The sequence below is a fragment of the Peromyscus maniculatus genome, chromosome 20 (assembly GCF_049852395.1).
Source record: "Peromyscus maniculatus bairdii isolate BWxNUB_F1_BW_parent chromosome 20, HU_Pman_BW_mat_3.1, whole genome shotgun sequence".
Lineage (NCBI taxonomy): Eukaryota > Metazoa > Chordata > Mammalia > Rodentia > Cricetidae > Peromyscus > Peromyscus maniculatus.
This window is the reverse complement of record NC_134871.1, coordinates 44,312,047-44,340,038: the sequence shown is the minus strand read 5'-3', so window position 1 is coordinate 44,340,038 and position 27,992 is coordinate 44,312,047. Positions and strand designations below refer to the sequence as shown.

At 53.3% G+C, this 27,992-nt stretch overlaps 1 protein-coding gene across 18 annotated transcripts in view; it reads left to right on the top strand.

Annotated features, from left to right (window-relative positions):
* The first annotated feature begins 248 nt into the window (after nt 1–248).
* LOC102920454 (maestro heat-like repeat family member 5) overlaps nt 249–27,992 on the top strand; it is a 30,870-nt gene continuing 3,126 nt past the window's right edge. For 3 of the 18 annotated variants that reach the window (XR_006066123.2, XR_013046444.1, XM_076556082.1), the window contains exons 1-25: nt 264–427; nt 1,026–1,116; nt 1,730–2,007; nt 5,021–5,161; nt 7,200–7,348; nt 8,480–8,572; nt 8,762–8,878; nt 9,101–9,220; nt 9,821–9,970; nt 10,442–10,564; nt 10,655–10,731; nt 11,270–11,405; nt 14,723–14,818; nt 15,647–15,751; nt 20,019–20,154; nt 20,279–20,370; nt 21,440–21,589; nt 22,024–22,178; nt 23,130–23,274; nt 24,497–24,681; nt 24,889–25,026; nt 25,184–25,295; nt 25,478–25,621; nt 26,144–26,320; nt 27,667–27,822. Coding sequence is in view for 14 of the 18 variants with exons in the window: in XM_076556082.1 (XP_076412197.1) it covers nt 5,059–5,161; nt 7,200–7,348; nt 8,480–8,572; nt 8,762–8,878; nt 9,101–9,220; nt 9,821–9,970; nt 10,442–10,564; nt 10,655–10,731; nt 11,270–11,405; nt 14,723–14,818; nt 15,647–15,751; nt 20,019–20,154; nt 20,279–20,370; nt 21,440–21,589; nt 22,024–22,178; nt 23,130–23,274; nt 24,497–24,681; nt 24,889–25,026; nt 25,184–25,295; nt 25,478–25,621; nt 26,144–26,320; nt 27,667–27,822 (2,859 nt within the window). In the remaining 4 variants the exon portion in view is untranslated. Of the gene's footprint in view, nt 428–1,025; nt 1,117–1,729; nt 2,008–3,812; nt 3,924–3,951; nt 4,063–5,020; nt 5,162–7,199; nt 7,349–8,479; nt 8,573–8,761; nt 8,879–9,100; nt 9,221–9,820; nt 9,971–10,441; nt 10,565–10,654; nt 10,732–11,269; nt 11,406–14,722; nt 14,819–15,646; nt 15,752–20,018; nt 20,155–20,278; nt 20,371–21,439; nt 21,590–22,023; nt 22,179–23,129; nt 23,275–24,496; nt 24,682–24,888; nt 25,027–25,183; nt 25,296–25,477; nt 25,622–26,143; nt 26,321–27,666; nt 27,823–27,992 lie in introns of those variants that run through there. The other 15 variants (XR_013046443.1, XM_042264825.2, XR_013046445.1 and 12 more) reach the window with 12 other exon arrangements.

The window sequence follows — 27,992 nt, the reverse complement described above, 5'->3', positions numbered from 1 at the left end:
CATCCAGACCACGAAGCAGACTCTGCCAAGCATCTGCACATGGTGTTCAAGCCTCCTGGCGGGGCAGAGTCTCTTCCTGGGACCATCAGATGGGCAAAAGCTTTATACTCCTTAGAGCCCTGGTGGGGCTATTTCCAGCAGCCCTTCTGACTTTTCAAATGGCGCAGAGCCTGACTGCCCCTGGCTTGGCTAATGCCTCTGTCTCTGGACGTGATGGTTCTGGTCGCCACTGCCCCTCAACTGCCTCCAGTGTCAGTTAGGATGGAATCCTCAGGGGTGAGGTTCCCTCCTGACCTCCAGGCAGTGGCTGTTGGGAACTTGTCACAAGTCCCACCCCCGACCCCCACCCTGCCGCCCCGGGGCTTCTGGTTGGATTTCTCAGAACACAATCCCTACTGAGCCTTGGGGGATAGTAACCCAAAGACAGGTCTGTCTTTAGGGAGGCATTCCCCCTTAATTAAGCCCCACAGTTGACCCAAGTGGAGACTAGTCCAGTTTGGTCATCTTAGAGTACCTTTGAAGTCTGTCCCCTGTCCACAGTGGGGGCTTGGGACTTCCTTTAGAAGCTTCAGTGGGAGATGGTGGATGGACTCCTGGGCGCACACTCCCACAACCTGAACTATGAGAAAGACCCTCTCCCTCTTCATCCTTGCCCCTCCCTGTTATGATCAAGTTCTGCACACTTTCCCCATCTTACATTCTCCTCCTGACTCTCCCCAGCCCGGGATCCCCTCTGGATAGCCAGGTGGCATCAGAGAATCTCAATAAACTTCTTCTCAGGAATGGGGTGGTGGGGGTGGTAGAGCTGGTGGGAGCTGGTCACTGTCGCCTGCAATGGCCTCCCTTCCTTCAGGAAGCTGCGGGGAGTCCCAAGACAGCTCCTCTGCTCTCGGCTAAGTTTAGCCCCAGTTCACTTTCCTGACCCTTGGCACAGGCAGAGCCCAGAGTCTTCAGCGAGTTTCCTCATGGCTAGGTGCAAGCAAGCAGTCCCCGAGTCGCACAGCGTCCCTTCTTCTTCTCCTCAGGCTGCCCAAGGTCACCAGGCTCAGGACTTTCAGGAGCTAGCAGAGCCCCGGACCAGCCCCTGCCTCACAGTTTCCATTCCCAAAGCCAGAGGTATGGTTTTACCGAATGTCTTCTGTTTGCCTTTAAAAACAGAAACAAAAAAAAAGGCCCCCAAACAAACAAACAACAAAAACATAGCTTTTTCAAGTTTTTTGTTTTTGTTTTTGTTTTTGTTTTTGTTTTCCTGATAATAATGAAGTATGCTACTTTGCAAAACCCTGCCCTGGGAATTTGAAAAGAGGATTCAGAAAAGAAAACCTGGAATCACAATGTCTTGGAAAAAGTGGATCTTAAATTAGAATTCTGGGACTTCGCCCCTAAGCCAGACAATATCCACTGGTCAGTCAGCATCGGGAGCAGGTTTCCAGAGATGCCCACCCTGTGTCTGTTTAAGATTTGGGAAGAATCCTTAAATAGTGAATTTCCACACACTTCTCATCCCCCCCTCCATAGATTAAATTCCTGTAAGTGGGACTCAGGGAAAAGCAAGCCGCACCCTTGGATAAGGGAGTCTTAGACAGCAAAGGACCTGAACAGCTAGGTAGGTGTAGGTGCAGGTGACTACTAGAGTTCTCAGCGGCTCTTGGTGCTGACTGATCTCTGTGGGATCGTCCAAGCCATGTGCACATGTGGGTAACAGGGTCTTTTCCGTGTGTTTCATCAGCCTGGAGATCATCTCTGAGCTGCCTTTCAGCACGTGGAAGGGTCGTTCTTCATCTATCGACGTCAGCGCTCACTGAGGCCGCCGCAGCGTGCACAGGCTGACCGATGACCTCCTGGTGACCCTCAGAAGTTCACTGCCTCTAGGAGCCCAACAACACCAACCAGAGTAGAAGGACACAGCGGGATAGCTCAGGTGGGAGAGGCCACAGCAGAGGGATGGACAGGTGACAAAATGAAGGCGTGAGAAGCGAGGAGGCAGTCAAGAACAGAACAGTCCAGGTAATAAGACAGGGTCTACGGCCGGGCGGTGGTGGTGCATGCCTTTAATCCCAGCACTCGGGAGGCAGAGTCAGGTGGATCATTGTGAGTTTGAGGCCAGCCTGGACTACTGAGTGAGTTCCAGGAAAGGCGCAAAGCTACACAGAGAAACCCTGTCTCGGGAAAAAAAAAAAAAAGACAGGGTCTACGAAGCTGGTGATGGGTCCCTTGTGCCTCCCTTCAAAGAACGAAAGAGGACTGTGGCTTCATGGAGTCAGGGCTGTGGCTGACCACAAGACAGTTGTCCAGGAACCGTGGCTGAGAGAAGCAGGCTGCAGGAACTGAGCAGATGCTTCAGGGCCTGTGGGGCCGGGGACTTGGGCGGGGACTGAGAGAACGAGGGAGCGAGAACACTGGAGGAGGATCTGAAAAGCTGATGCCCAGGTGCCTTGGGTAGCCCAGCTGGGTGCAAGCTGGCTGGATTAGGTCGAAGAGGAAGGATAGTTTGCACGAGAGAGGCCAGCAAGCAAGGGACAGGAGGGGAAGGGTGGGTAGAACAGTGATATCTCCTCTAGTCCCTGCAATTCTCTTGTACCGACCTTATCTGCCATCTGTAGCCACACTGACCAACCCGCTTTGGACTCAGTGACCCCCACCTTAGGTTGCTGTCCGAGCCTTCCTTTGGTTTCCTTGTCTGGTCTAACCTCCATGCAGACTTCTAGACTCAGTTTCCCTTCACTTCTACCCCAGGCTTGGGGACAGTCACTTGAGAATGACTTTTGCTACTTCCATGAAAAGATTGTAAGGGGGGGGGCAATTTACAAAGGAGAGGTTCAACTTTTCTGAGGCCCCTTTGAGGCCCATGGAGACCTCACCCTTAGCTTGGTGAGCAGGGCTACCAAGAGCACTGGGTGGTGGGAAGAATTCACGAAAGGACAGCCTGAAGGAACTAAGGCCAGCTGTGATCTCCAGGCAGTGGCATGACCACTATGGCTTGAAAACCCAGAGCCAGCTCTAGCTGGGGTGGGCAATAGCTAAATGCAGATGGGAGGGGCCCTAGCCAGGGTCGTGGAGGGCTGAGCACTGGGTTACCAGAGAGGACCTTGAGGACCCAGGTGGACAACAGGCTTTTCAAAACGGTGCAGTGCTAAGGCCACCAACACTGCCTATAGCTGACTCAATCCCCGGCACTGGGCAGGATGAGGCACAAAAATGGCAAATGGGCCAGAGCCTCGTTAGAGGTGCTCCCCTCAGCTAGGCCCATAAAGGTGGGGCCCTCATGTTCTTTCCCACTCATGGCCATGCTTGACCAGGCACTCATAATCACACATTGCTCATCCCACAGTATCTGTTCCTTCCTGGGACAGTGAGCACCACCCACAGTGCCGGGCCTGTTGAGCCTAGGTCTGAAGGCAAACAGAGCTTTCTTTTCAGGAGAGGCAGGTGATCAGAGGTCCCCAGTGCCACAGAGTTAGTGAGAGAGGCCATGTGGAGGCTTGGGACAGAGGGGATAAAGAAGCCTCAGGCAGGCCTGAGCCAGCAGGGTTTGCAAAGGGCTGCAGCTAGGTGGATAGGGCGAGCAGCAGAGTGTCCAGAACAAGGAGCCTCGGGTGTGAGGGGGTAGGCTGTGTATTAATTGCGTGATGACGAATACTTAAAAGGAGGAAAGTTAATTTTGACTCACAGCTTTGGAGGTCTCCATCTACCATGGAGAGAAAGGCATGGCAGAGAGGAACAGCACAGATCCCAGCAGGCCAGGGCACTGGAGAATGCTGGCACTCTGCTCACACTCTCTGTTCCTCCTCCTATTCCATCTGGGACCCCAGCCTGTGGAATGGTGCCATCCAACATTTGGGCCAGGTCTTCTCCTCTCAACTAGCCCTTTCTGGAAGCACCCTCACAGCCATTCCCAGAGGTGTGCTTGGCTGATCTCCTAGGTACTTCTAAATCCATCTAAGTTGACACTGAAGGCAGGGTAAGGGGCATGACATGAAGGTTTCCCGTTAGAGTTGAAAGACAGGGGAAGTAGTGGAGAGCGGATCTCAGGACACTTGTGAGGGTCCCATCAGCAGTGAGGTGAGCTAATTGGGGAAACTGGTTAGCCTGCTACCTTGGGGTCTGGTGTACACCCCAACTTGGCAAGGGTGGGCAGATGGGACATTTGCTCAGGGTTCTGAGGAGACACCCCAAGAATGGAGTGAATCGGTAGCCAACACCTGAGACCAGGGGCTCTGAACTCTGGGCCTCCAGGTGGCCTTGGTGATACAAAGGGTCCCCAGATCCCTGCACCATTTTTAGCAGGTCTGAGGAGAACCTCTGAAGCCTAGGTGTGGGTAGGATGGCTCATCCATGGAGAAGTAGGGGCTGGAGTCAGGTTCAGGAGATGCCAGAAGAAAGGAATATCAGGGTGAGGTGGTAGAGTAGCCCCGGAGGCACCCCAGCCTGTGTTAAGTAGCTGTCTCAGTCACTGTTCTATTGGTGTGAGGAGACACCACGACCAAGACAATTCTTATAAGAAAGCATTTGATTGAGGGCTAGCTTACAGTTTCGGAATCTTCAGAGCAGGAGGCATGGCGCCACCAGGCAGGCGCCGGAGCGGTGCGTGAGAGCTTCATCCTGATCTGTAGACAGACAGAGAGAAAGAGAGGGAGACACTGGGCCTGGTGTGAGCGTTTGAAAACTTAAAGCACACCCCCCCCCCCAGTGACACAGGTCCTCCAGTAAGGCCACTCCTGTTAATCCTTCTCAAACAGGGCCCCTCCCTAATTACTAAGCACTCAGATTTATGAACCTATGGGGGCCATTCTTGTTCAAACCGCCACAGTAGCTGAGCAGGAAAGGCTGGGCCCAGGCCTTCTGGATGTCACACTGCCTACAGGACTAACTGTGGTGTCTCTGGAGTGAATAAGGGGGACCCATGAGAGACTTGAGGTGACTAAGGGAGGGGATGAGAAGGCTTGGGGTGGCTGAGAGTCCCTGTGGCCTTGCTCTGTCTCCAGGTAGGTAAGACACACGGATATCTTGTCCTTGCCAGGTGCTGTCCTCCAAAGAATCACTGAACCTATTTTGGCTATGCTGGACGATGGCTCTGGTCAGTCCCCGCAAAGACCCGCCCCCTCAGTCTACGGGAAGACTAAACGCTCATTGCCCAGGCAGGAGCAAGAGCTGGAGCTTAGTAAGTGGGGGTGCAGAGCAGGTAGGGCTTAGAGGGTGGGCACGCTGCTGAGGGATGCCAAGGCCCCCTAGGAGGAGCAGGGGGACCGAGACTAGGTGCTCGCATGCATACAGTGTATGGGTTGGGGTTCACTCAGACTTCCTGAAGTAGGGCACTGGGCAGACAGGACCTTGGGCAGAGCTCACTCATCTCCATGTCGCCGTCTCCAAGGACAGCTGAAACGGTACCATCCTCAGTATATCCCCAAAGTCAGGTGAGGCAGACTAAGTACCATTGCCACCCAGCTGAGCAGGGACCCCCAAAGCTCCCTGTGTCATCCTTGGGGCTCTGGGGACATGAAGGGTGGCCTGAATTATCCAAAGACTGTTAAGAAACATCTGTGCTTACTAGGGGTCAGTGCCTGGCAGGTAGATAGGCAAAAGTTTTCACTGCATGATCAAATGTGTGCAAGCATGGAAGAATGAATGAATGAATGAATGAATGAATGAATGAATGAATGAATGAATGACTTTCAGTGGATGGTGCAGTTGTCTTGACTACCAGCTCAAGATTGGGTGAGTGATGCCTTCAGATACCAACAGCAGGCTCCTTTCTGCCAGAACTGTACTGGACCAAGGCTGAGGCTCATGTGAGGACCCTGGATAGCGCTTCTGGTACCAGATCCTGTAGGGCACTGTTTGGAAAGATTGAGTGACAAGAACCCTATGATAAGGCAGCCCTTGTGTGTGACTCAGCTGGACTTTATCTGGCTTTGCAGCCATTTAGAACTTTGTCTGTAATCATGGTTGTAAAATCACTGGACAATGTAGATGTTACATACAGCCATCATAAAACCTCTGGGGTTTCCCTGATGGCAAGGAAGGGACCCTTTACACATGTATATGCTAGTTTCCATGGTGATGCCAAAATACCTAGCATAAGCAAAGATGCTTTTTGGCTCACTTGGTGGACAGTGGGCTGCTTCTGTGGCCATGAGCCTAAAAGCATGGTAGAAGGGCTGGACAGGCAAAGCTTTTCACCAGATGGTGACCAGGAAGCAGGGCAACAGGAAGGGGTCAAGAAGACACCCTCCAGGGGCACCCCAAAGACCTACTTGCTCTATCCAGGCCTTACCTCCCAATAACACCATCAACTTATGACCCCATCAGTGGTAAATGAGGCCATTGAGTGGGCCAGAGCTTTCAGACCTTGTTATCTGTGTGGACCAAGACTTTGGCCCATGAGCCTTTGGTGGGGGGGACACATGGAAACCATAATGTGGCTAGAGCCACACCTTCCTGTTTTCTCTGGGAAATTGCTACTGAGGTGTTTTTTCAGAGGGAGACTCCCCAGCTACATGTCTGTAGGACATGCTGTCTTCCTTCACATGTTCTTGTCTTTGTCTCATGAGTAGATGGCAAATTACAGCTCATGGGGCCGCCTTTCCACTCCACTGATAATGAGTTCGGTTCTTTTGGATGTGTTTGTGGCATTGAGAGCCCTGACTGGCTGGCTATGGAGAAGCTTCCTTGTGCCCACATGGTTCCTGCCACCGATGCAGCCAACTCCTTTCCAGCTCTTCTCGGTGTGGTGGATGGCTAGGTCCCAGGAAGTCTGTGCCTGCTCACTTGTGGAAGGTGTCTGCTCTCGGGAGTCCTGCTTAGGCTGATGACAAACCCCATGATGGTCTATGGATGTTTACTTACAGCTTTGGGATTTAGACAAGGGAAGTGCCAGCTGTTTTGCTACCGGAACGAGGCAGGAGCCATGGCAGCATGTTGTGGTCATAGTCCTGGCCTCAGTGTGGTCTCTGTTCCCAAACCAACTGGCTGAACATTGTCTCTACTCTGAGCTGGCCACCTCCTTGATGTGTCTGTGTTGGTGGAGGCAAGTCTGCCTCCATAGTGTGTCCTTTCAGTGTGCCAAGCAGGGAGCTGGCAGGGCAGGTGCTGGGTGGGCCTGGGGTCTCTAGCAGAGTCCTTCTTACCAGCCCAGGAAGGTTATTGGTCCTTAAGTCTTGGGGACCCGTGCTGCCTCTTTGCTTCTGGGATCTCCATAGATAACTTGGATTCAGGGCTCTTGGGAGAGTGCTTGAATGTCCTCCCATCCTGGGAGGACATGGTGGTCAGTAAGATCAAGAACATGATGATCACGGAGCAGAGCCTGGCTCTGGACACCATCTGCCATTTCCTAGAGGAGCACAACCAGGTAGGATCAGAGAGACTCCTCACTGGGTTAGAGATTCGTGGGGCTTGGGAGGAAGTCAAGGCACCCTCCAGGACCTATCCCAAGCCATCACATTGAACTCATCCACTACCCTAGACTCCCACAAGTCTTGGCTACCCATGAAGCTCCTAACCCTCTATTGGAAGGTGCTGGAGGATTTCAGGGAGTTGGCATGGCTGTCTTAGTTCCCACCTACTGGTGGGAAGGCACAGAGTCCACCCAGGGTCTCCTCCTACCAGGGATGGCCAATGCATTCCCAGGCCCATGACTGCTCATGACTTCATGGCAGGGTGCTGCAGGACTGACCTGGAAGTCCCCTATCCTCTAATGCCAGCTTCAAGGCCAGAGATAACACCAGGAGTGGATGAGATCTTGGGATATGTGGGGCTATTCCTTCCTGGTTCCTGACAATACAATTGTACTTTAGCCGGGTGGTGGTGGCACATGTCTTTAATCCCAGCACTCAGGGGGCAGAGGCAGGCAGATCTCTGAGTTCGAGGCCAGTCTGGTCTACAGAGCAAGTTCCAGGAGAGCCAGGGCTACACGGAGAAACCCTGTCTCGAAAAAAACAAAAAAGAAAAAGAAATGTACTTTAATCTTTAGGACCAACCTTCCACAGCTGCTGTCCACTCTCCTGGGCCAATCAAAGTGACACGTTCTTTGAGGGTTGCAGCTGCCTGTGTGCTTATGGAGGGAGGCTACCCAAGCCCTCACAGCTGGGTGTGGGGACTGGGAACCTGAGCTCAGGTGGGGATAGAAACCATCTGGTCAGAACAGGATGGGCAAAGGCCCAGGGGGTCAACATAGAAGCACAAAAAGCAGGGAGCATGCCCAGATGCCCACAGGACTGTGTCTGCTAGGAACGCCAGCCTCTGTCCTAAGGGTCTTGGGGGCACTACGGAAGAGGTGGGCATGGCCAGACTTACTTAGGATTGAGTCTCTGGTTCCTGGAGGGACTTACCCTTTCCCTTTTCCTCACCAATCTGAGAGCAGGCTGCCCTCTACCCACTCAGGGTCCTGGGAGGGTTCCAACTGTCCCCATTGGCTCTAGAATCTGTCTTGCCCTGACTGTTGGGTAGGGATAGGCAGGGCCTGAGTGACATCTGCCCACAGCTCTGGGAAAAGCAGAAGGAGTCCCACAGGGATGCCTCTGTGAAGAAGCTCCTAGAGTTCCTCAGCCTGGACCCCAAGGAAGCTGCTGATAAGGTCAGTGCCCCACGGGCGGCCTGCATGCAGCTGCTTTAGCCCTACAGGATGACAGGGACCTCCCTTGCTTTGTCCCCCACAGCGGGAGGAGAAAGGGCTCCCTCTTGGGGAAGGAGTAGGTCTGAGCACACAGCCCTGCTGTGCTCAGATGGGTCAAGTTCTGAGCAGTATTACCCTGCCCTGCCCCAGGCCATCCTCTTCCACCTCTACGGGCTGATCCTGCGCGAGTGCACCAGCGAGGAGCAGGTTCAGTGCCACTTGGCCAGCCTCCTGGAGCTGTCCCACCAGCACTCCAGCCAGCGGGAGGTGGGTCAGCGCCCCCAGGCTATTGCCTTGTGCCTCCTTACTGGTTCCCAGCCCCCACGCCCCATTCAGCATCACTGTGGTCTTGTGTGGCTCTCACTGCATGGGACACATTGCCAGCTTCCCACCAGCCCAGTACCTGGGAGGTAACCCTGGCGGAAGGACAGCCCCCAGAGAGCCGCCCTGTCACTTGTGGGCTGCCTCACAGGGCCCTCTGGTACACAGGGCATTGCGCTGGCTGTGGGCCTGGCCTCCACCAAGCACTTGCAGGAGGTATGGGCCCTGCTGGAGCACCTGGGCCGCACCAAGTTCCTGCGTTCAGCCGCCGTGTCCCCAGACAGCCAGGTAGGGAGGTCCTGAGTATTGGAGCATGCGGAGTAGGGCAGCACTGGACAGAGAGGGTGCCAGCCTCCGTATGCCCATTGGTGATACCAGGGCTCCTTCCTGGCGCGTTTCCCTTAGGGGCTGGTGTTGGGAACAGAATAGATGAAGTACCTACTCTATGCCCATGCTTCATAGGAGTCCTCCCCCCAAGGACCTCAGGAGTGGAGACAATGGAGCTAAGGATTTTGGGCCAAGAACCCCCCAGGACTTTGAGGGCTGTGCCAGGCTTGGGCCTCAAGTTCTCGCTGGCCCACCCTGAGCCCAGTAGATACACCAAGCAGCTCCATTTTCCAACCCAGTTCTAACCCTAGTAGCTACGCTGGAGAGAATCTACAAGAGAATCTCAACGGAGAAGGCTTGCCTAGGAAACCAGCTTAGAGGGGCTTCCTAGATAGGGGGGCTGGCGGCAGCCCTTGGCCCGGCCCTGTGAAGGAGGGATACTGCTGGCCTCTACCCTCAGTCAGTACAGAGGCTGTTAACTTTCTTGTTGGCAGGAGGGAAGTGTGGGCCGGGAGGGCTGGAAGCCTGGGGCTCTTCAGCCTGGCTCTCACCCGCCCACAGCCATCAGACAACCACCTTCGATGGAAATGGGTCAGCAGCACTTCCCTGCTGTGCTATGGGCAGATAGCCAAACACATCAAGAAGGACATCCTGCCCTGGGTGGACAACATCGCCTCAAGGATGGTGTACTACTACTCCTGTGGCCCCTGTGTGAGGCCCTCCCCACCTCTCCATAGAAGGGCAGGGTGGACAGAGCCACCTGGGTTACCTTGCCAGTCACTGAAGGAGTACCCATCGGACAGCCTCGGGTCTTGGGAACAGAGCTCACTCGGGGTCTGCTTTTTGCGCTCCTGGGTCCAGTGCTCTGGCTACAGGTAGCTGAGATAAGGCTGTGTCAGCCCAAGGTAGTAAGGCTGGCCTAGGGAGAAGGGAACCCGGTACTCAGCTTCCTCTATGGTCAGAGAAATTGTGTGTGTATATGTGAGTAAGGTTGTTGTGTCCTGTGTGTATGAGGTGTGTTGTGTATGTTGTGTGGGTGGGTGGGTGGGGGTGTCTGTATGTGTTGTGTATGTGAGGAAGGCACTATGCTGATCCCCTGATCAAGGTGGCTGCTTGGGTTATATGACAGGATTTTAGGGAAGTGTCCCCTGACTTCACCTTTGGCCCATCTATGGGGGACAGGATGAGATCCTGAAGTCAAGCTTCCTATCTGCGGCCATCCTGCTCACCAGATCGCTCCGGGACGAGCATGGTGCCCAGAGGTACAAGTTCACCCAGATACCAGAGCTTGTCCAGTGCCTCCTGGTAAGTGACACCGGGGTCCACGGTGGGTGCTCCCAAGGACCCGGGTGGCCAGCCAGAGGCTGCCGCCACAGTTGCCCCTCTACCCTCCAGGGCATCCTCCAGAAGGAGCCCAACTTCCTGACCACCTTCTCCCGGCAGAAGGTCATACTGGTCATCGTGGGCCTGAGGTAACTCTCCTAGGGCACGGGAAGGAAGACAGGCAGAGTCCCGAGTTTATGGTGGCAGTCAGTGTGTGAAGGGCTGGGGCCCAAGGGGACACCGGAATACTGGATGTGCTGAGGCCCTGCATGTTCTGCCTAAGAGCTTAAGTTTGCTTTCTTTCATAGCCAAGATAGATTGTTAGTACTGGCAAAAACTAAGCCCTGCCCATAGTCACACACTGAACCACAGTCCTGAGCGTAGACTGGGCCCTAACCCGAGTCATACATGAAGCCTAGCTTTTCACCCTTGGATCCTGATGTAACTCTATGTTCTGACTTGACCTATTCATAGCTTTGATTCTGACCCTGAAAAGTGTCTAGGTTTCCGCCAAGCAAGTGCCAATGATTTAGGACAGCTCACCACAGCCCCTAATGTGCGGGCCCTTCTCGTTCCACTGAGCCAAGACAATGTCTGCTTTCATATCCTAATTGTGCTGGTCTTGTCCTTGCTGGGAGTCCCTTGGGCTGGGCTTGTACCCCAGCCCATCACTTTGTCCTTTTGCAGTAACCTGCGACCCAGACTCACGCCCCTGCTCAAGTCCCAGGTTCTGAAGACTTGCCTGCACAGCGTGTACAAGCTTCCCTCTACCGAGGCCTTAAAGAGTGGCTCCCCTTCATTGGAGCGAGCCCCAGATATCATGGTGATGCCCTAGGCTTGGCATGGCTCCCTCCCAGGGGTGTGGGTTCCCGGTGCTGGGCTAAGGGTTAGCCTTGTTTGGTAATTGGCAGAAAGAGGAGCTCTGACTGGATTTAGATCCACCTTGTCTGGAGCACAGGCTCACTTCAACCTTAGAAAGCTCAGGACCTTTGGGTTTTTCTGCTCAAATGAGACCCTGGTCTCAGTGCTGCTCTGGCAGAATTCTCTGAAGTGAGCCTTCCTGTACCTTATACTCATTGACTTCTAGTGAGCTGACCAATACCCTCCAAGTGCTGGGATGCATCCTGGTCCTTGGCTGTGCAGGCCTACCCTGCTGTCTCAGGCTATCTTGCCCCAGACCCAGTCTCCAGGGGAGTTGAAGCAGGGCCAAGGCTGGCTGTCACTCACATGCCTCTGATCAATCACTCTGGCTGGCACTCAGCACACAGCTAGGCCATGTTCCATTCCAGGACCCAAGTATGTACCAAGGCCATATTCAAAGCAGGCCAGGCCAGCTCTGTCCACAGGAAGTTAAGAGAGGATACGGTGTTGCTGGGAGGGAGCCTGCTCTGGAAAGAAGCCCCCTGACTAGCATGGCTCTGAGGGTGCCTAAGTTCTGCTCAGCAGAAAGAGCAAGGCAAGAAACAAAGCCTCCCAAGTTTTGTTTCCTGGCCCTGAGTCGGGTTAGCCGGAGAGGCCAGGTGGACACGGGGAGCTGAACTGTGGTCTTGCACTAGGCTCCCAGAGCACACATGAGGCATTGCCTTGTGGATGGTTCTAGAGCCATGCTAGGAGAGCCCAGGGAATGGAGGAAGATGATGAGTCCCAAGGGAAGCTTACCCCCATGAGGTCACAAGGGAGGCAGTAGCCATTCCTATGGAGTTCAGCTGGGACCATCTGCCATGGCACCAACGGATTTCTGGCAGCTGGCTGTAGCTTTGATTCATCATCACCTTCATGCTGGCCATTGGGATGAGTTCTTTGTCATGTGCTCAAGTTCAGTGAAATGTTTCTTCAGCTCTCACAACTAACTTAGAAATGGACTACCATGTAGGTTTTTAAAAACTACTTTGTATTTGTGTATGTGTGTGTGTATCTGTCTGTGTCTGTGAGCCTATGTGTGTGTTTGTCTACATATGTGTGTCTATGTGTCTGTGTGTGTGTGCGCACGCGCTATGGCACACATGTGGAGATCAGAAGAGAACTTGTGGAAATTGTTTCTCTCCTTCTGTCATTAGGGATCTACCTCAAGCCTCCAGGTTTGACAACAAGGGCCTTTGTGCCCCTGAGCCATCCTGCTGGCCCAACTATCCAGTTTTAAAGCTCCTCTTACACTTTGGATGTGAGCCTCTAGTCTGTACTTGAAAATCTTTTCTCTGGGTTGTGACTTCTGAAGACAGTTGCTACTGGTTAGAATAATCCTACATTTTTTTTTCTTTTATGGCCTGTGCTGTGGACGTGATGTCTAGGAAGTTTGACCTAGGGCCACAAAAATCGCCTGGTTTTCTGCTGGAAGTTTTGTATTTTTGAGGGTTCAGTTTTGTGTTTTGTGGGGGCAGCCGAAAGGAAGTACCATAGCTGTAAAGAACAGAACACTGCTACCCACAGCTCTGGAGGCTTCAAGCCCAAGGTTTGAATGTCAGACATCCCCCGCGAGCCCATGTGTCTGAATACTTAAGTCTCCAGCTGGTGGTATTGCTTTGGAGTCTGGGCCTAGATGGAGAAAATGGGTCAGTGGGGTGAGTCTGGCCTTGCTTCCAGCCTGAGGGTTCTCTTTGCTTAAGTCACGTGAGAAGGTGCGCTCAAAGCTCCTGCCACCACAGCCCAAGCAGCTAGAGTCGCCATGTCTTCCCACGATGCCTTGACACTGTGATGCACTGTATGGGCTGAGCTCTGGGCCAGAACAAATCTTGAAGTTGCTTATGTTGGCTATTTGGGTACCACAACTAAGTAAACGATGCCGTTGCTCATCAGTGGAAGTGGGGCCTTGGAGAGACAGCGTTCTATGCTGCTGCCTTCAGAGACCTGAGGAACGCCAACCTTCATGACTTTGTACAGAAAATGATTTTAGGACGGTACAGTTTGAAGCAGAGTTGGATTTTACTAGGAAGAGAGTTTAACATACACTTAGCATGGGGTTGAGAGAAACAGAGGCACCCACGGAAAGGATAAGACACACCCAAGTGTGAAGAAGTCAGGCTCAACTATCTTAGCTATGGGCACACAAATGACATTAGTGGCTTTCAAGCTCCATCTCCAAGGGTTACGAAGAACCCTTCCTCCATGTCTTCTTTTTGGGAAATGAGATTCTAAGGTGCTTCCGGAAGTGGGTAGGGCTGCAGTCTGATAGGGTGAGATCATGGGTTTCTAGGGTTACACAAGGGGGCCAAGCTATATTTTTTATTGGAAATGGAGTCTCCTATCGTGCTTCTGAGATTTCTAGAAAAGTTTACATTTGGGAAAGGAGTAAGGCCATCCTTAGATCTGCTCAGCCTTAAGTGTGTTCATTGCTATTTTAACATTCTCATTTGAAATAGCTCCACATAAGAGTATTGCCTCCATGTCAGAAGCTTTCACGGTGGGCAGTGTTAGCTGTGAGGAATTCTTGACTCCTTTCAGTGGCATGCTTGGGCCTTCCAGATGTGTTTGTGTTGATATTTTCTGGTTTTATTTCCATTTTGGAACCATTCTTCCCTTTGAGACAAGATTATCATCTAAAGATTCTTTTCATCCAGAATCATTTCCTTGTCTTTTAACCTTTATCAAAAATATGGGGGAAAAAACCAGGTAGTGATGGCACACACCTTTAATCCCAGCACTCAGGAGGCAGAGGCAGGCAGATCTCTGAGTTCGAAGCCAGCTTGGTCTACAAGTTCCAGGACAGCCAGGGATACACAGAGAAATTCTGTGCCAAAAAAAAAAAAAAACCAGCGAAACAATCAAACCAAACAAGTGTTTCATTTGTATCTGCTAAGTTTTCAATGGCTGAGGCATTAGCCAAAGGTCCTTCTTAGAAAAACAGCAGGTCAACAGGAAAGAGAGCAGAGCAGCAGGCATCATCAGTGGCTGCAGGAGAGGGGCGAGCAGAGCTGGAGGGGACGTGCCTGAGCAGCTAAAGTGATCTGTATGCTCACAGCACAGCTCCTCCATGCAAAGTCTGGAGGCTGGTCTCACTATTCCAGATGCCACCAAATGGCACGGTCAGCCTCATCTGCCAGTGTTGGGCCCAAGCAAGCAGATACCTTTCAGCCCTCATAGAGGAGCTGGGGAGACTGTGAGGTTACCTGCCATGTGACGCCAGCCGGCCCTGTTGCTTGCCAGGTGCTGTACAAGAAGACAATACGTGCCTTGGACCTGCTCCTCCAGAACTTCATCGCTGAGAACCCGAGCATGGATGAGGTCTGCTTCCTCCTGCAGGTGAGGCCTGTGAACCAGGAGATTCCAGCCCCAGCCCCAGCCCCAGCCCCAGCCCGCACTACTAGAGAGATGGTGAGGGTGAGTGAGTGAGTGTGTGTGTGTATGTGTGTGTGTGTGTACACGCACATACACGATACTAGGTAAGGACTGAACCCAGGCCCTTATACACAGACCTTCAACATTCTAGGTACGTGCTCTAACACTGAGCCATACCTGTGACAGGCTTTATTAGAAGTGGAGGGAGACTGGAAGAAATGGGCAGATACGTGTTTCCTGTCTCTATGATGCGGTGCCCCTTAAGACCCTAGGACTGTCACCAAGAAGGCCATCATCATGCTAAGACCTCCAGAGCCATGCACTGCCATAAACTCCTTGTAAAGTAGTCTGTTTTGGGCACTTTATTGTAGTAAGGAAAGGTGGACTAACGTGATTTATAGTGGGTGGACTGAAACATGAGCCACAGTTGGGGCTGATGACTGGCTCCAGAATCAGGAAACTCTTGGCATCTGACATGACTCCCAGGTAGACAGTATTGGAGTTTAGCTGAGTTGAAGGATGCCCCGCTGGGGTCTACTGTAGGATTGTTTGGCTGGTGTCAGAAGGACTTGTGCTGGCTGTGTCAGAATAGGAAAGTTGCTTGCGTCTTCCCTGTCCGTCAGATGGCCCAAACCTGTAAGGTACCCCAGAGCGGAAGGAGTAGATTGATGGACAGGCAAGGAGGCCAATGGTCTGGCTGGGTGGCTGTCACCTTTCTCGGCAGGTGATCTGGAGCTGGGTGTGACGGGGTCTGTGGGCACAGATTCTCATGCTCTGCTCAACTCGTCCCAGCACACAGAGCACTGGCTGAACTCTGACAAGAGCCATGAGCGCTGTCGGGCTGTGCAATCCATCTTCCTGCTTCTACAGTATGTGGTGGACTCTTTGAAGCTTGCTGTGAGTTCCCTACACCCCAAAGCCTCGGGGAGCACCTGATGAGGGGGGATGGAGGTTAACATCCAGGAGTGTGGGGGAGTCTTGCCATAGGTACTCTCTGAGACCTCAGGCTGGGGACTGTGGCTACAATTTAGCAGGATGGCCTGAGGAAATCCCCACGCCAAGACCACAAGCAACAGAGGGCGGAGACCGAAGGAATGGGGAGAGGGAAGGGTCCCTGAGGGAATAGCCTGGGTCTGGATAAGGGAGCTGCTGTGTGGAGAACCCATGCCTCAAACAAATGTGGAAACAGCTAATCTGAGAGCTGGGAATGGAGCAGCTGAGAGGAAGAGCGTCACCCCACTCCTGGGCTCTCACGGTCCAGCTGCTTCACACGGAGGCATCAGCCTTGGATGGGAAGGACTGAGACAAGGCCAAGTTCCTTAGAACAGTGGGTCTCAGCCACCACCCCACACCTCCAGAAAACTGTAGCAGGCTTCACACTGGCCAGGTGTGGTTGCCTTAGCACTCAGCAAAGAGGTGTCGGCGGGGGGTGGGGGGTCGGGGGGGATTGCATGAGGCCAGCATGAGCTGTGTAGTGAAACCCTGTCAGGAAGGAGCCAGGAGAAGAAAAAGGGAGGAGGAGGGAAAAAAACGGTAAGGATGACAAGATGGAAGATGAGAACTTCCTGGTCTCTAGAAGAAGACAGACCCTCCTCATAAAGGAAGGGCAGGCAGATTGCCCGGACAGCATTCTGAAGGCAGTAGCTACAAATAAAACATGGATACAGTGGGGTGCAGCTGTACGTACAGCACTTGCCTAACACCAATCCTAGGTTGGATCCCCACCACATGAAAAGGCTGTGTGATGGTACATGCTGCAATCCCAGAACTCGGGCGGTGGAGGCAGGAAGATCAGAGGTTCAAGGTCATCCTTGGGTACACATTGAGTTTGCAGCTAGCCTGAGCTATGCGAGACCCCATCTAAAAAACAAAATTGATAGAGTGGACCTCATCAAAATGAGGAACTTTCGTGACGGGCAAGAAATGTGTGCAATGTGCGTATCTCACAGAGGACTTGGGTCCAGAAAATGCGATCAGCTATAACTTGGTGAAAAGCTAACCAGCCCTTAAAATGGGCAACGGACGAAAAGAGACATTGCAGAGGCCAGGAAAATGAATGTACCCCCACATAACTGGTCATAAAGGAAATGCAAATAAAACCACGATGAGGTACCGCCACACACCCACTGGAAAAGTAAAATTAAAGGCTGGGAACAGCAAGTTTCGGCCAAGATACGGAGTCCCGGAAATGTCTCACATAGCCGGTGGGAAGGCAGGATGTTAAAACTGTCTGGCAGAACTTCCGGCGGTTTTTTTTGAAAGTTAAACACGTACTTTTGCCCTAACCACACAGGTCTGATCCTAGATATTTACCCAAGAGGAGTGAGCATTTACATATATAAAAAAAGATTTATGCAAGAATATCTATATGGTTTTGTTCATACTGGAGCCAAGCTGGGAGCCCTGCAGATGTCCAGCAATAAGAACAGGCAAGCAACGTGCGGCGACATCCAGCCAGCCATTCACACAGCAACACAAGGGTGGACCGCAAGGACACAGCAGAGGAACAGACCCATGGGAAGAGGGATTGCCTTGGCAGGCAGGACCTGCTGTGAGGCGGTCCAGGAAACATGATGGGAGTGTTCTCACAGGCACACCCGGAATGGGGAGGGCGTGTTGGTGGTGTGTTGGAGTGTGGAAATTAATAGAGATGTTGGGAGGCGAGGCCTGCCAGAGAGAATTATGTTTTTATCTTGAAACTGGACTCTCTCGGGAATGGGTTAGAACTTGAGAGATTGGCTGTCTCCTTTGTCATCCACACACTGTCCTGACATGCACTCCTGCTGGGTGTCACCCAGCACACAGCCATGCAGTTAGAGGCCCTGTCCAGAAGCCACTGCCTGAAGCTAGACTTCCTAGCATCCAGCACTGTGAGCTAAATGAGCTTCTTTATCCATCACCCAGCCTCAGGCACAGCAGCAGAAGGAGGATGCAGACAAGAATCTATTGCAATTTCCAAAACTATTGAGTTTTGCACTTAAGATTTGTAACCTCCCTGTGACTGTAATCTTAAATAAAATTACCATTAAACCAATAACAATTCTGTAGTTTGGTTTTTGCAGTCATTTTGGTTTGAAAGTTTACTCTATGCAGTATTCTAAATATTCTGAAACAATTTCAGAGACTACAAATGACAGAAGGCATGGAGGGTCTGGAAGCAGGGGGTCTCCTGGGAATGGACCAGGACCTCCATCAGAGGGTAACAGAATGTGCCTCTGTACTGGAGTTGGAGCTGTTGAACTCTTAATACTCATGGATGTAGATATGTGCCTACTTCAGCATTCACTAAACTCTGTGTGGTGTGTGTGTAAGGTATGTGTATCAGGGGTGTATGCATGTGAGGTATGCACAATGAGGTATGTTGTAAAGGTGATGTGAGTGTTGTTATATATGTGAAAATGTGTGTGTGAAGAATGTTCTGTGTGAGGAGTGTTGTATGAGTGATGAGTGCTCTGTGTGTGTATGTGTGTGTTCAGTGTTGTGTGTGTGTGAGGAGTGCTCTGTGTGTGTGTCTGTGTGTATATGTGTGTCTGTGTGTGTTTAGTGTTGTGTGTGTTAGGAGGGCTCTGTGTGTGTGTGTGTGTGTGTGTGTGTGTGTGTGTGTGTGTGTGTGTGTGTGTTAGGAGTGTTAGATATCTGGGAGGAGTGTTGTGTGTGTGAAGAATGTTCTGTGTACAGAGTGTTGGATATGTGAGGAGTGTTGTGTGTGTGAGTGAGGAGTGTTGTGTGTGTGACTGAGGAGGGCTGTGTGAGTGAGGAGTGCTGTGTATGAAGTATGACTGTATTGGGACAACTGATGAAGTTTGGATATGGACTGTGGATTAGATGATACTGATGTTGAATTAGATGTCTGTGACTGTGGCTGTTGCACTGTGCGTCTGTCAATAAATGCCCTCATTCTTATGAAATAGACAATGGATTGTCTGAGGTCAAATTCCCATTGTCTCCAGTCAGAAAAAGGGAGATCAGAGGGAACCAAACAGAGCAGAGTGTAACTAATGGAAAACAGTGACTGGAGGACACAGAAATTCTCAACTCTTCTTCCATATGTTTGAAGTGAAATCAAAATTAAAGCTACAACACTGAAATTAAAATGGCCATGAAGGTCCTCACAGAGCAGTTAGAGCTGACCAAGGTTTGAGGTGGGTGAGGGCATCACTGGAAGCTATGTGAGTGTGGCCTTGCAGAGTTGGCTTTGGGAATCCAGGCTGGGCCTGGCAGAGGCAGAGAGGTGACAACCTGTCACCAGCTGAAGTGCCTGCTGAGTCCGCACTGGGATGTGTGCTTCCAGGTGGGCTGGGCTGGCCAGGTGTGTGGTGGCTGCTGCACACTCAGGTCACCATGCCGGTCGGGTGTTGGGATCTGGCAGGGAGCTGAGAGGCTCATCCTGGAGACTCAGAAAAAGCATCCAACATGGGCTTCACAGAGCAGTGGATTCATGGATGATGCAAAAAGCCCTAAGCTGGCAGTGAGTGCACAGGGTGTTCTGGGCTGTCCTCCTCCAAGCCTGGAGCAGAAGCCTCACTTGGAGAGGACAGGAGTATGGCCCACACAGGAAGAAGGAAGCTCTGCAGATCAGGCTGTCTCCACCCCAAGCCCCTGTCCCTCATCCTCACACTCCTCACCAGGCAACTTTCCAACCCCACAGACTCACTGCCAGTGCAGAACGGCTCAGCCTGGGGTGACTTTTGTTTGGAACCAACCTACTTGAGCACAGGAGACTCACCAAATTCAAGCTCTGACCGTGTGACCCTCCAGATCTCAGAGGCCCGACATTCGGAGGATGTGAATGCCCTCTCTATCATCTCCATGAGGATTGCAGGAGGCCTTCGTCACTCCTGCTCTGTCACACACACACACACACACACACACACACACACACACACACACACACACACATATACATATCGACAGACACACCTGCACACACATGCCCGAATGAAGTGATAGACATACCCAGTCTCTTGTTGTTAAAAACAGAAATGCCTTTTCCCAATGAGAAGACAGGTCAGAGAGGTGAAGTGTTCTCTTGGGTGGGACAGGAGTCTCCCTCACACCCCAGCCAGCGCATCGCCCACAAGATGCCGGAACAGGAATGGAAGCAAGAAGTGGCACAAGAAAGCTAGCCTTGGCTTTGCTCACTGCCCCCCCCACCTCTCCCCAGGAAGAGGCCGTGCCATCCATCCTGGGCCACCAGATAGGCCTCCTGACTCTGCTGTGGCGGGATAAAGATGAGTCCACACAACAACATTCCCACCACTGCGTCTTCCTCCTCATGCAGCTCGTGTTCCAGCAGAAAGGTGAGTGGAGCAGGGTTGGGGAAGGGGAGGCTCAGGGTGGCCTCCCCGTGAGCTGGGACAAGAGCATTGGGGGAGGGGGGCCACCTCCGGGCCCAGCAGCCCGTCTGAACACCACCGTACACAGGGAAGCTGGAGGAGACCTCGCAATGGAGCAAGATGACGCACTTTGAGATCAAGTCTAGAGAGTGGGAGGAAAAACTCTACCACATGGTGAAGGTGAGGTTGCTCAGGCTGGGCCTGGGCCTCCAATGGCCCCAGAGCACAGTGGTTATGCGGGTCGTCCTCTCCACCCCCAGCCCCGGACAGATGGGGCCAAAGGCATCCAGGGACCCGAGCAGGCAAGCAGGTTGGGCAGAACCGAGATGGGAGGGGAAAATTGTCTGTCTCTGTACCTCCTCCCTCCCAGCCTCAGCTTGGATAGGGCCTCTGAACCACGGGCCAGAGGTTCTCACTTGTGTATCCCTCTGGGAACAAGGGCAGCCAGCCTGTCTTGCTCTTCTGGGGACACTGTTCTTAGCACTACCCCTTCATCCTAGGTAAGCTTGAGGGACAGCCCTTCCTTCTGACCTTCCATGACACATCCTTCCTATAGTCTTCTCAGGCTTGGCCTGCCTATTACATCGGATGGAGAAGAAAGGGACAGGGTTTGTGTTCAAGCCCCATGACTGGTTACTTGGCCCTGGGTCGGTCATCCCATCTTCCCGAGCCTCAGTTTTTCTACCTTCCACGTGAGGGTCCAGCTTCTGAGACAGACTGGGTCAGAAGCAGTGGCACCTTCCAGCATCTCGTGTCTCCTGGGCCACGGATTTGGCTGAGTCCTACTGTCCCAGTGGCCCCTCCTAAGAAACAGTGGATGGTAGTTCAGGTCCCACCTTTCAGGGGCAGTGGGAGAGGGAAGTGAGGCAGGGGTTAGGGCCGGGCAGGAGTTAGTCATCGTCCTGACCCAGCAGGGACTGGGGGCTGAGACTCTTTGCAAGACTGTTCGCTACCATTGTCTTAGGGAAAGTCTTGGAGAAGAGGCATCTGGGGGGCTTATGGCAGCCACACTTGCAGCCACCCAGCAACGGCCCTAAGGTGGGGGAACTACCATGGCAGCCTGGGACAGGGGCAGGATGGGCCCTTTGGGACCCTGCAAGCCCGTGTTCATGGCACTTACATGACTGTGCACACAGCCTTCATTCCCTCTCTGGTAAGAGCCTAGATCACAGCCTGGCCTGAGCCACTGCTGGCCAGAGGTCCCCCCACCCCACCCCACCCCCACCCCCTGACCTTTGGCTCTGCCCAGGCCTTCAAGAAGGACTTGACTGTGGCGCAGCACACACAACTGATCCTCACCCTGGTGCACAACCTAGGCAGTGGTAATTACCTCCGAGGTGACCTTGCTGCCCAGCTTCTACTGATGATGTGTGAGGAGCCTGGCTTCAGAAAGGAACAGGTGAGGCTGGGTGGGTGTGGCTCCCTTCAGACTATGTGTACCTGCCCATGTGAGCATGTACCATATACATGCATTCACATGCAATCACAAGAGACAATGAGCGATCAGCCCAGTAGCCTGTGAGCGGGATCCCGATGTATTCCGGGCCAGCTGCCTTTGTCCAGCAGATCCCTGGCCCGCCTTCTGCTGCCTCATATGCAGCTTGCGGGAGAGGGCAGATCTAACTGCCCTCCAGTTCAGCTTGGCCAACTAAATTGAAGATTCAGGCCCCGTCTGCTTGCGTGCCCTTACAGGTTAACCACAGCACTCCTCTTGGCTTATTCGCCCCACCTGCCTTAAGACAGAGATGGAGCCTGGGAGCTGAGCCATAAAGCTAAGTCCTACCAGGAACTCAGAAGGCCTTGCCCTGTCTGAAGCTGCATTCCTCCTTGCAGGTGGCTGAGCTCTTGCAAGGCCTGTTCCAGGAACTGCCAAACATCCACTCCAGGAGTATCCAGCAGACCATAAGTAAGGCCACCATGGCTCTGGGGATCCAGCATACTCAGGAGGTGGTAGAGGTGGTCTTGTCTCTATGTCATCCCTCAGAGAGGTAGGTCTTCCTTTGGCCCAGGCACCCCAAGGTGGTGCCTGGACATCATCCAGGCATGCGGTGGCCCTCCAGCCCAGTCCTTAGTTATTTATTGAACACACCAGGCAGGAAGAGGCACTCAAGGGTTCTGTCTTTTTCCTGACTCTGGACTGTGGCCAGAGGGGCTCTGAAGGTGTTTTGGGGATCAAACAGGGCTCCAGCAGTCCCAGGAGGAGGGTCATCAGCATAGAAACCATCTCAGATTCCCAGTCACCAGAGCCCAGTCTGTAAGCAGAGCCACAGACCGGTCAGAGGCTGTGAAAATGCGCAGTAACACCCCTCCACTCATCCACAGGCTCCCGATGACCCCCGAGCCCCAGTGTGTCTTGATTCTAGCTGCCTCACTAGGTATCACTGGGTCTTCCAAGCGGCAGTCTGTTGGCAATGAAGCCTGACTAATTCAGAACGTGGCTGTGGACGGGCAACAGCAGCATAGCCGCAAGCCTATCAGGAACTCCTAAGCTTGCCAGTCTTTAGGTGGCCAGCCACACTCTGAGCACCTCATGAATATGTGCACACAGCTGGCAGTGTGCGAGGCGGCAGGGACCACAGAGCACACAGCCTTTGACAGGGATCCGAGTCCAACTGGGAACTCATGAGCGCTGCCTGGTGTGGTTCCTGGCCCTGCTGGCTCCCCTCTCCTCTTCAGACCATTTGAGGGGCTTGCCCTGCTTCCCAAGAGAAAAAGGCAGGCTGGAGGGTAGCCATTTGCCTGGGGTCCTAGAGAAAGGGGCTGCAAGGCTGAGGCTTGTGCAGATGTCTAACAAAGCATCACAGAACACGAACCTCAGGGCCCCCTCGCCTGCTGCTCCCTAGGGGCTCACTTTCTTACATCCCCGCTCGTGGCCAGCATTGGTGGGAGGCCTCTCCGCGGTGGTGTTCCCAGTGGTGGCCTAGACCCTGTCTCATCAGGTGGATCCTACTGCTGTGGAAGGCTCTGGCTACCAACTACCATTTGTCCCGTGATGTTATAACCCTGCTCTACATAAAGTTGAAACTGCGGCCACCCAGGAAGCTCCTCCAGTCCAAGTATCAGGCCCATCTGGTCTCCCTGATGGTGAGCGGCACCCTTTGCTTTGCCCCCAGCGTGGTCCCCTCAGTGACAGTAGCAGTACCCAGGGCCTCAGTGGGACCCCACGAGGACACTGTGCTGCCTCCAAGGGCCCCGCCCTCAGGTCTTCGTCATGGTTTGTGGTCATTTGTGAAGGTGGGCGATGCATTTCACCTGCTCATGATGGTTCTCCCACCCTGCGTGCATGGCCCTACTAGGTGTCTGACGGACCGGCCACCTGTATGCAGACCCCTGCTGTTAACAGCACTTGTTTCTCCATGGGCAGAGACCATAACAGAACCAAAAATCCTGTGAGCTCTCAGCAAGTGGTTCCTAGACCCAATGGAAAGTAGGAGAAAGTCTTGGCTGCCCCAGGAAGACTCAGAGACAGAATGACCACACACTGGGCCATGGTTGGCTGTGGGAACAAGAATAATGAAGAGAGATGGAGGCGTGATGAGAGGCCCCTAGAAGGATCTAGGGGAGGCAGAGGGATCCCCGGGCAGAAAACAGGGCAGAGGTGGGAGGTGAGGGTTGCCAGCACTGACTGGGAGCCAAGGCCAGCACCTGGACTTCCCCCAAGCTTTGGAAGGGCCCGACTTAGCAGTGACCCACTCATCTCTGTCCCCCGCTGAAAAGAGACCTTTTGGTTCAGGGAGGACCAAGCGAGGCAGTGGAATAGGACTGACTAGGAGATAGTTTAGGGAGAGAGCCAGGGGACTCTATGGCCAAACACAGCCCAACCCCAAAGAAATAGGGCTGGATGGGGCCAGCCACCAGAAACTCGGGGCCAGGGACAAACAAAACAAAACAAAAAAACCAAAAACAAAAACAACAAAAACAAAAAAACCCAATGGGACCAGGAGAGGCCCTCATCAAGGAGGGTCTGAGAAGGACCTCCCCGCAGGATGGGCACTTGGAGTGATCTGGCTCATGAGAAGGTGGAGCCAAGCCAAGAAAAGCACCATCAGTGGTGTGGAAGCCAAGCATTCTTGGGGCCTGAGCAAAGCCAAGGAGGTCAGGGCCCAGCCCCAGAGACTGCAAGGGTTCCTGGTTCAGCCTCAGGGCTCTCACAAGGCTCTTCAGGGATTTATCCAAGAGGTCTGCATGGTGAGCCACAGGGGGACAGAGGAGGACAGTGAGGCCTGGACTAGAGTGGCTTTGTAGCTGCTGTCCCCACTCTTCTGCTCAGGGGTCCCTCTCCGGGCTTTGCTGTCCCCCACTGCAGGCACTGGGCACCATTTATGAGCTCCTCTACACCCCGGAGTACAGGAACACAGTCCGCTGGGCTTTCGCGGGGATCCTTCTGGGACTCCTCACAGAGCTCTACTACCTGCTGGAGATGGGCCTGGTGCAGGGTATCTTTGACTACCAGGAAGACAACATAGCCTCTAAGCCCCTTGGGCCCTGCAGGTGAGCCACGGTGGCTGCCAGCCCCTCCTTGTGCCCACTGAGCCATGCTGATTCTGGGGGACCCAAGAAGAAAACGGTTTTGGGTGGAGCGGGGTAGAGATGGGACAGAGTACCCAACCTGGTCAACAGGGAGACTCCTGAGCAAGGGGAGCCTAGCGGGTGGCAGCTCACAGGTTTCAGGCACCTGCCTTGTTCCTCCCTGCCCAGAACCTGCCTGGAAGCACTCAAGGGCCTCTTTTGGACCAATCAGTACTGGGAAGTGTTTGCCGACCTCAAGCTGACCCAGGCCTGGGAGCTCTTTGGGAAGATGGAAACTTTCACCAGGGGAGTGACCCTTTTGGCCAGGTGAGCCCTCAGCCTGGGCACCCTCTGCCTGGGGGGAGTCTAGAATGGTTGGCAGCCCAGCCCACCCTCCCTGCTCTGGACGCTGCACTCAAGACTCAGCCGTCTGGCCAGTGATGAAGCCCTCTGGGACCTTGTGTGTGCCTCTTGCGTGTGATAGGGCCATGGCTCACTATAACTGCGAGGTCAAGGCCGTCTTGGGGCAGGCTCTCATCTCCCTGAAGAGCACCGAAGAGAGAGACAACATCGTGGGGATCTGCATCATCACCGAGGTCAGCCTTTCCCCAGCCACCCTGGTGACCTTCCTTCCCTTCCAGGTCTCTGACTCATTTGTCAGGTGCCCTTGCTGTTGGAAGTGCTTCTTTATGTCTAACTCACGATCATGGTGCGGGGTAGATGGATTCCTTGGCAGATGTGGTTTCCAGGTGGGCTGATGGTGCCCACCCCTGCCCAGTTTCTCAACAGCCCAGATGTCTTCCAGTACGTGTCTCGGAAGGTCATAGACAACTCCCTGAGCATGGGCCTTTCCAGCCGCAACCGAACAGTGCGAGCTATGAGCCTGCAGGGGCTGGGCAGCACTCTGATGCACCCTAATAAGGTGAGGGGGCAGGAGCTTGAGAGGGGGTCCTCTGCCATCCCAGAAGGGGCACAGGGAAGACTAGGCACAAAGGAAGTGTCCTTGCAAGGGCTGGTAGATAGAGCCAATCAGGCCTGGTTGGCCCTGCTAAATTGCTTTAGACGGGGCTCTGAACTGGACCCTTTGTCTCCTCCTAGGTAAGAGTCCCTCATATGATAACCTCCTGTCAAGTACCCATCATCCTACCCTTTTGACCCTCCCAGAGCAGGGCTGCTCTGACATAGCCCTCATGACAGGGCTGGGACCTATGCTAGATACATCTTGTGGTTTTCTCTGTTTTACTGTCCAACCTGTAGGGGAGGTAGGGGGTGGATCTGGGAACGTCAGCTTCAGCACTCAGACCTCCTCCTCCTCTGCACTGACTCAGAGATGGGCCGATACCTAACCTTGTGAGAAGGCCAGGAGCCCCCAGTACCTGCCTCACTGGGGCAGCTGGCAGAAACTGGTCAAAGGTCCCACTGGAGGGTGGTGGTCTCGCTGCAGGTAACTCTGCTGAGAAGTAAGTTGATGGAGCTGTTGGACAACTTCCTACAGCCTGAGTTCAAGGACCCTGTGGGCCTGATGGAGATCATGGGCCACCTCCTACACTGTCTGGGTGTCCAGGGCATCGGGACGCTCAGCTTCAAGATTGCTCAGCACCTTCTCAGCCTGTTCACAGATGTGAGCTGGGCAGGGGGTTGGGGATGGGGCAGCAGAACAGGGCAGGGCAGGGCTGCAGATAGCAATCAGAACCAGTACCACTCAGCATCTGCTACCTGCACCATCCCCAGAAGGCACCTGAGAATACAGATTCTGTAGACTGGCATAGTTTAAGTTTGTAATGGCACTGAGTTTTGTTCTCAGGCTACCAGAACCAATGATTTCATTTGAAAGCAACATGAGCTCCTCATACTGTAGAACAGGGCCAAGTGACTTCAGAGGGTTGAGGTTGAGAATGAGGAAGGCTTGAACTTGGCATTGACAGTCCCAGGAAGACCACCATAATACGCCCCTGAGAGGGATTATAAACAGGGAGATGAGAGGTAGGATAAGCCCCAGTTGGGGTAGGTAGGCAGCCAATGGCCGCTGTACATCTGGAATCGAGGAGGAAGCAGTGGAGGCAGTTTGGGGCAGAAGATGACTCTGCCTTTCGTGGACAGGAGGCTGAATCATAATGGGGTTAGTAGAAGGAGCAATGCTGGCATTATCAGGCAGGTCCCTTAGGTGCTGGGTTCTGCATGCACCTCAACCCAAGGACAAAGGCACTGCAGTTAGTCACTGTTTACAAAAGCTGAAAAGGTATAAGGAAGGAACCTCACCCAGGGTCATGAAACTAGAATGTCACAGATTCAATAGTCAGGTCTGCCTAGGAGGAGAGGCATGGTTGTTGTCAGCCCAGGGACATGCAGAGAAACCCAGAAGTGAGAAACCAGGAAGAATGAATGTATCTAGGGAAGGTTGCCGAAGTTTGAAGGGGATCATGAGTGGAGTCGAGGAAATGGAGTAAATGAGAAGGCCACGTGTCTTAGTTAGGGTTTTTTGTTGCTATAAAGAGACACCATAACCACAGCAACTCTTATAAGGAAAACATTTTAATTGTGGGGCTAACTCACAGTGTCAGTGGTTCAGTCCATTACCATCATGGCGGGAAGCATGGTAGCACGCAGGGAGATGTGGTGTTGGAGGATTAGCTGAGAGTCCTACATCTTGCAGGCAATAGGAAGCTGACTGACTGTCACACTGACGGAAGCCTGAACAAAAGAGACCTCAAAGCCTGCCTCCACAGTGACACACTTCCTCCAATAAGGCCACACCTCCTAATAGTGCCACTCCCTTTGGAGGCCATTTTCTTTCAAACCACCACGCCATGGGACAAAAGAAGTCAACGGGAGTCAGGGGCTGAGTGGACACTGGCCTATGAGGTTAGGGACAATATAGGCTGTCCTTGAGCAGGGCCAAAGCGAGGCACCCAGAAGTCATGGGAGAAGGCTGGCCTGTCGCGTGCCTGAGAATTCCATCTCCCCCAGGAAAGAGCAAAGGTGCGGGAATGCGCCATCTTCCTGTTTGGGGATGTCATCCACTATGGTGGCAAGAAGTTTCATCAGAGCCTCAAGATACTGGCTTTCCAGGCTACAGTGCCCCTGCTCTTCCATATGGCTGACCCCTGCCCAGAAGTGGCCATGGTGAGTGTGCTGCAGCTCATCTGGGACAGCTGGGAGAGCGGGGGCCAAAGGAAGGCCCAGGCGGTGGACGCGGAGGCCTCAGACCTCTGAGTGAAGCTAGCGCTGGAGAGCCCACCTGGGCAACAGAGGTGGCTTGGTTTGGGTTTGTAGGCCAACCCAGCAGCTGGAGA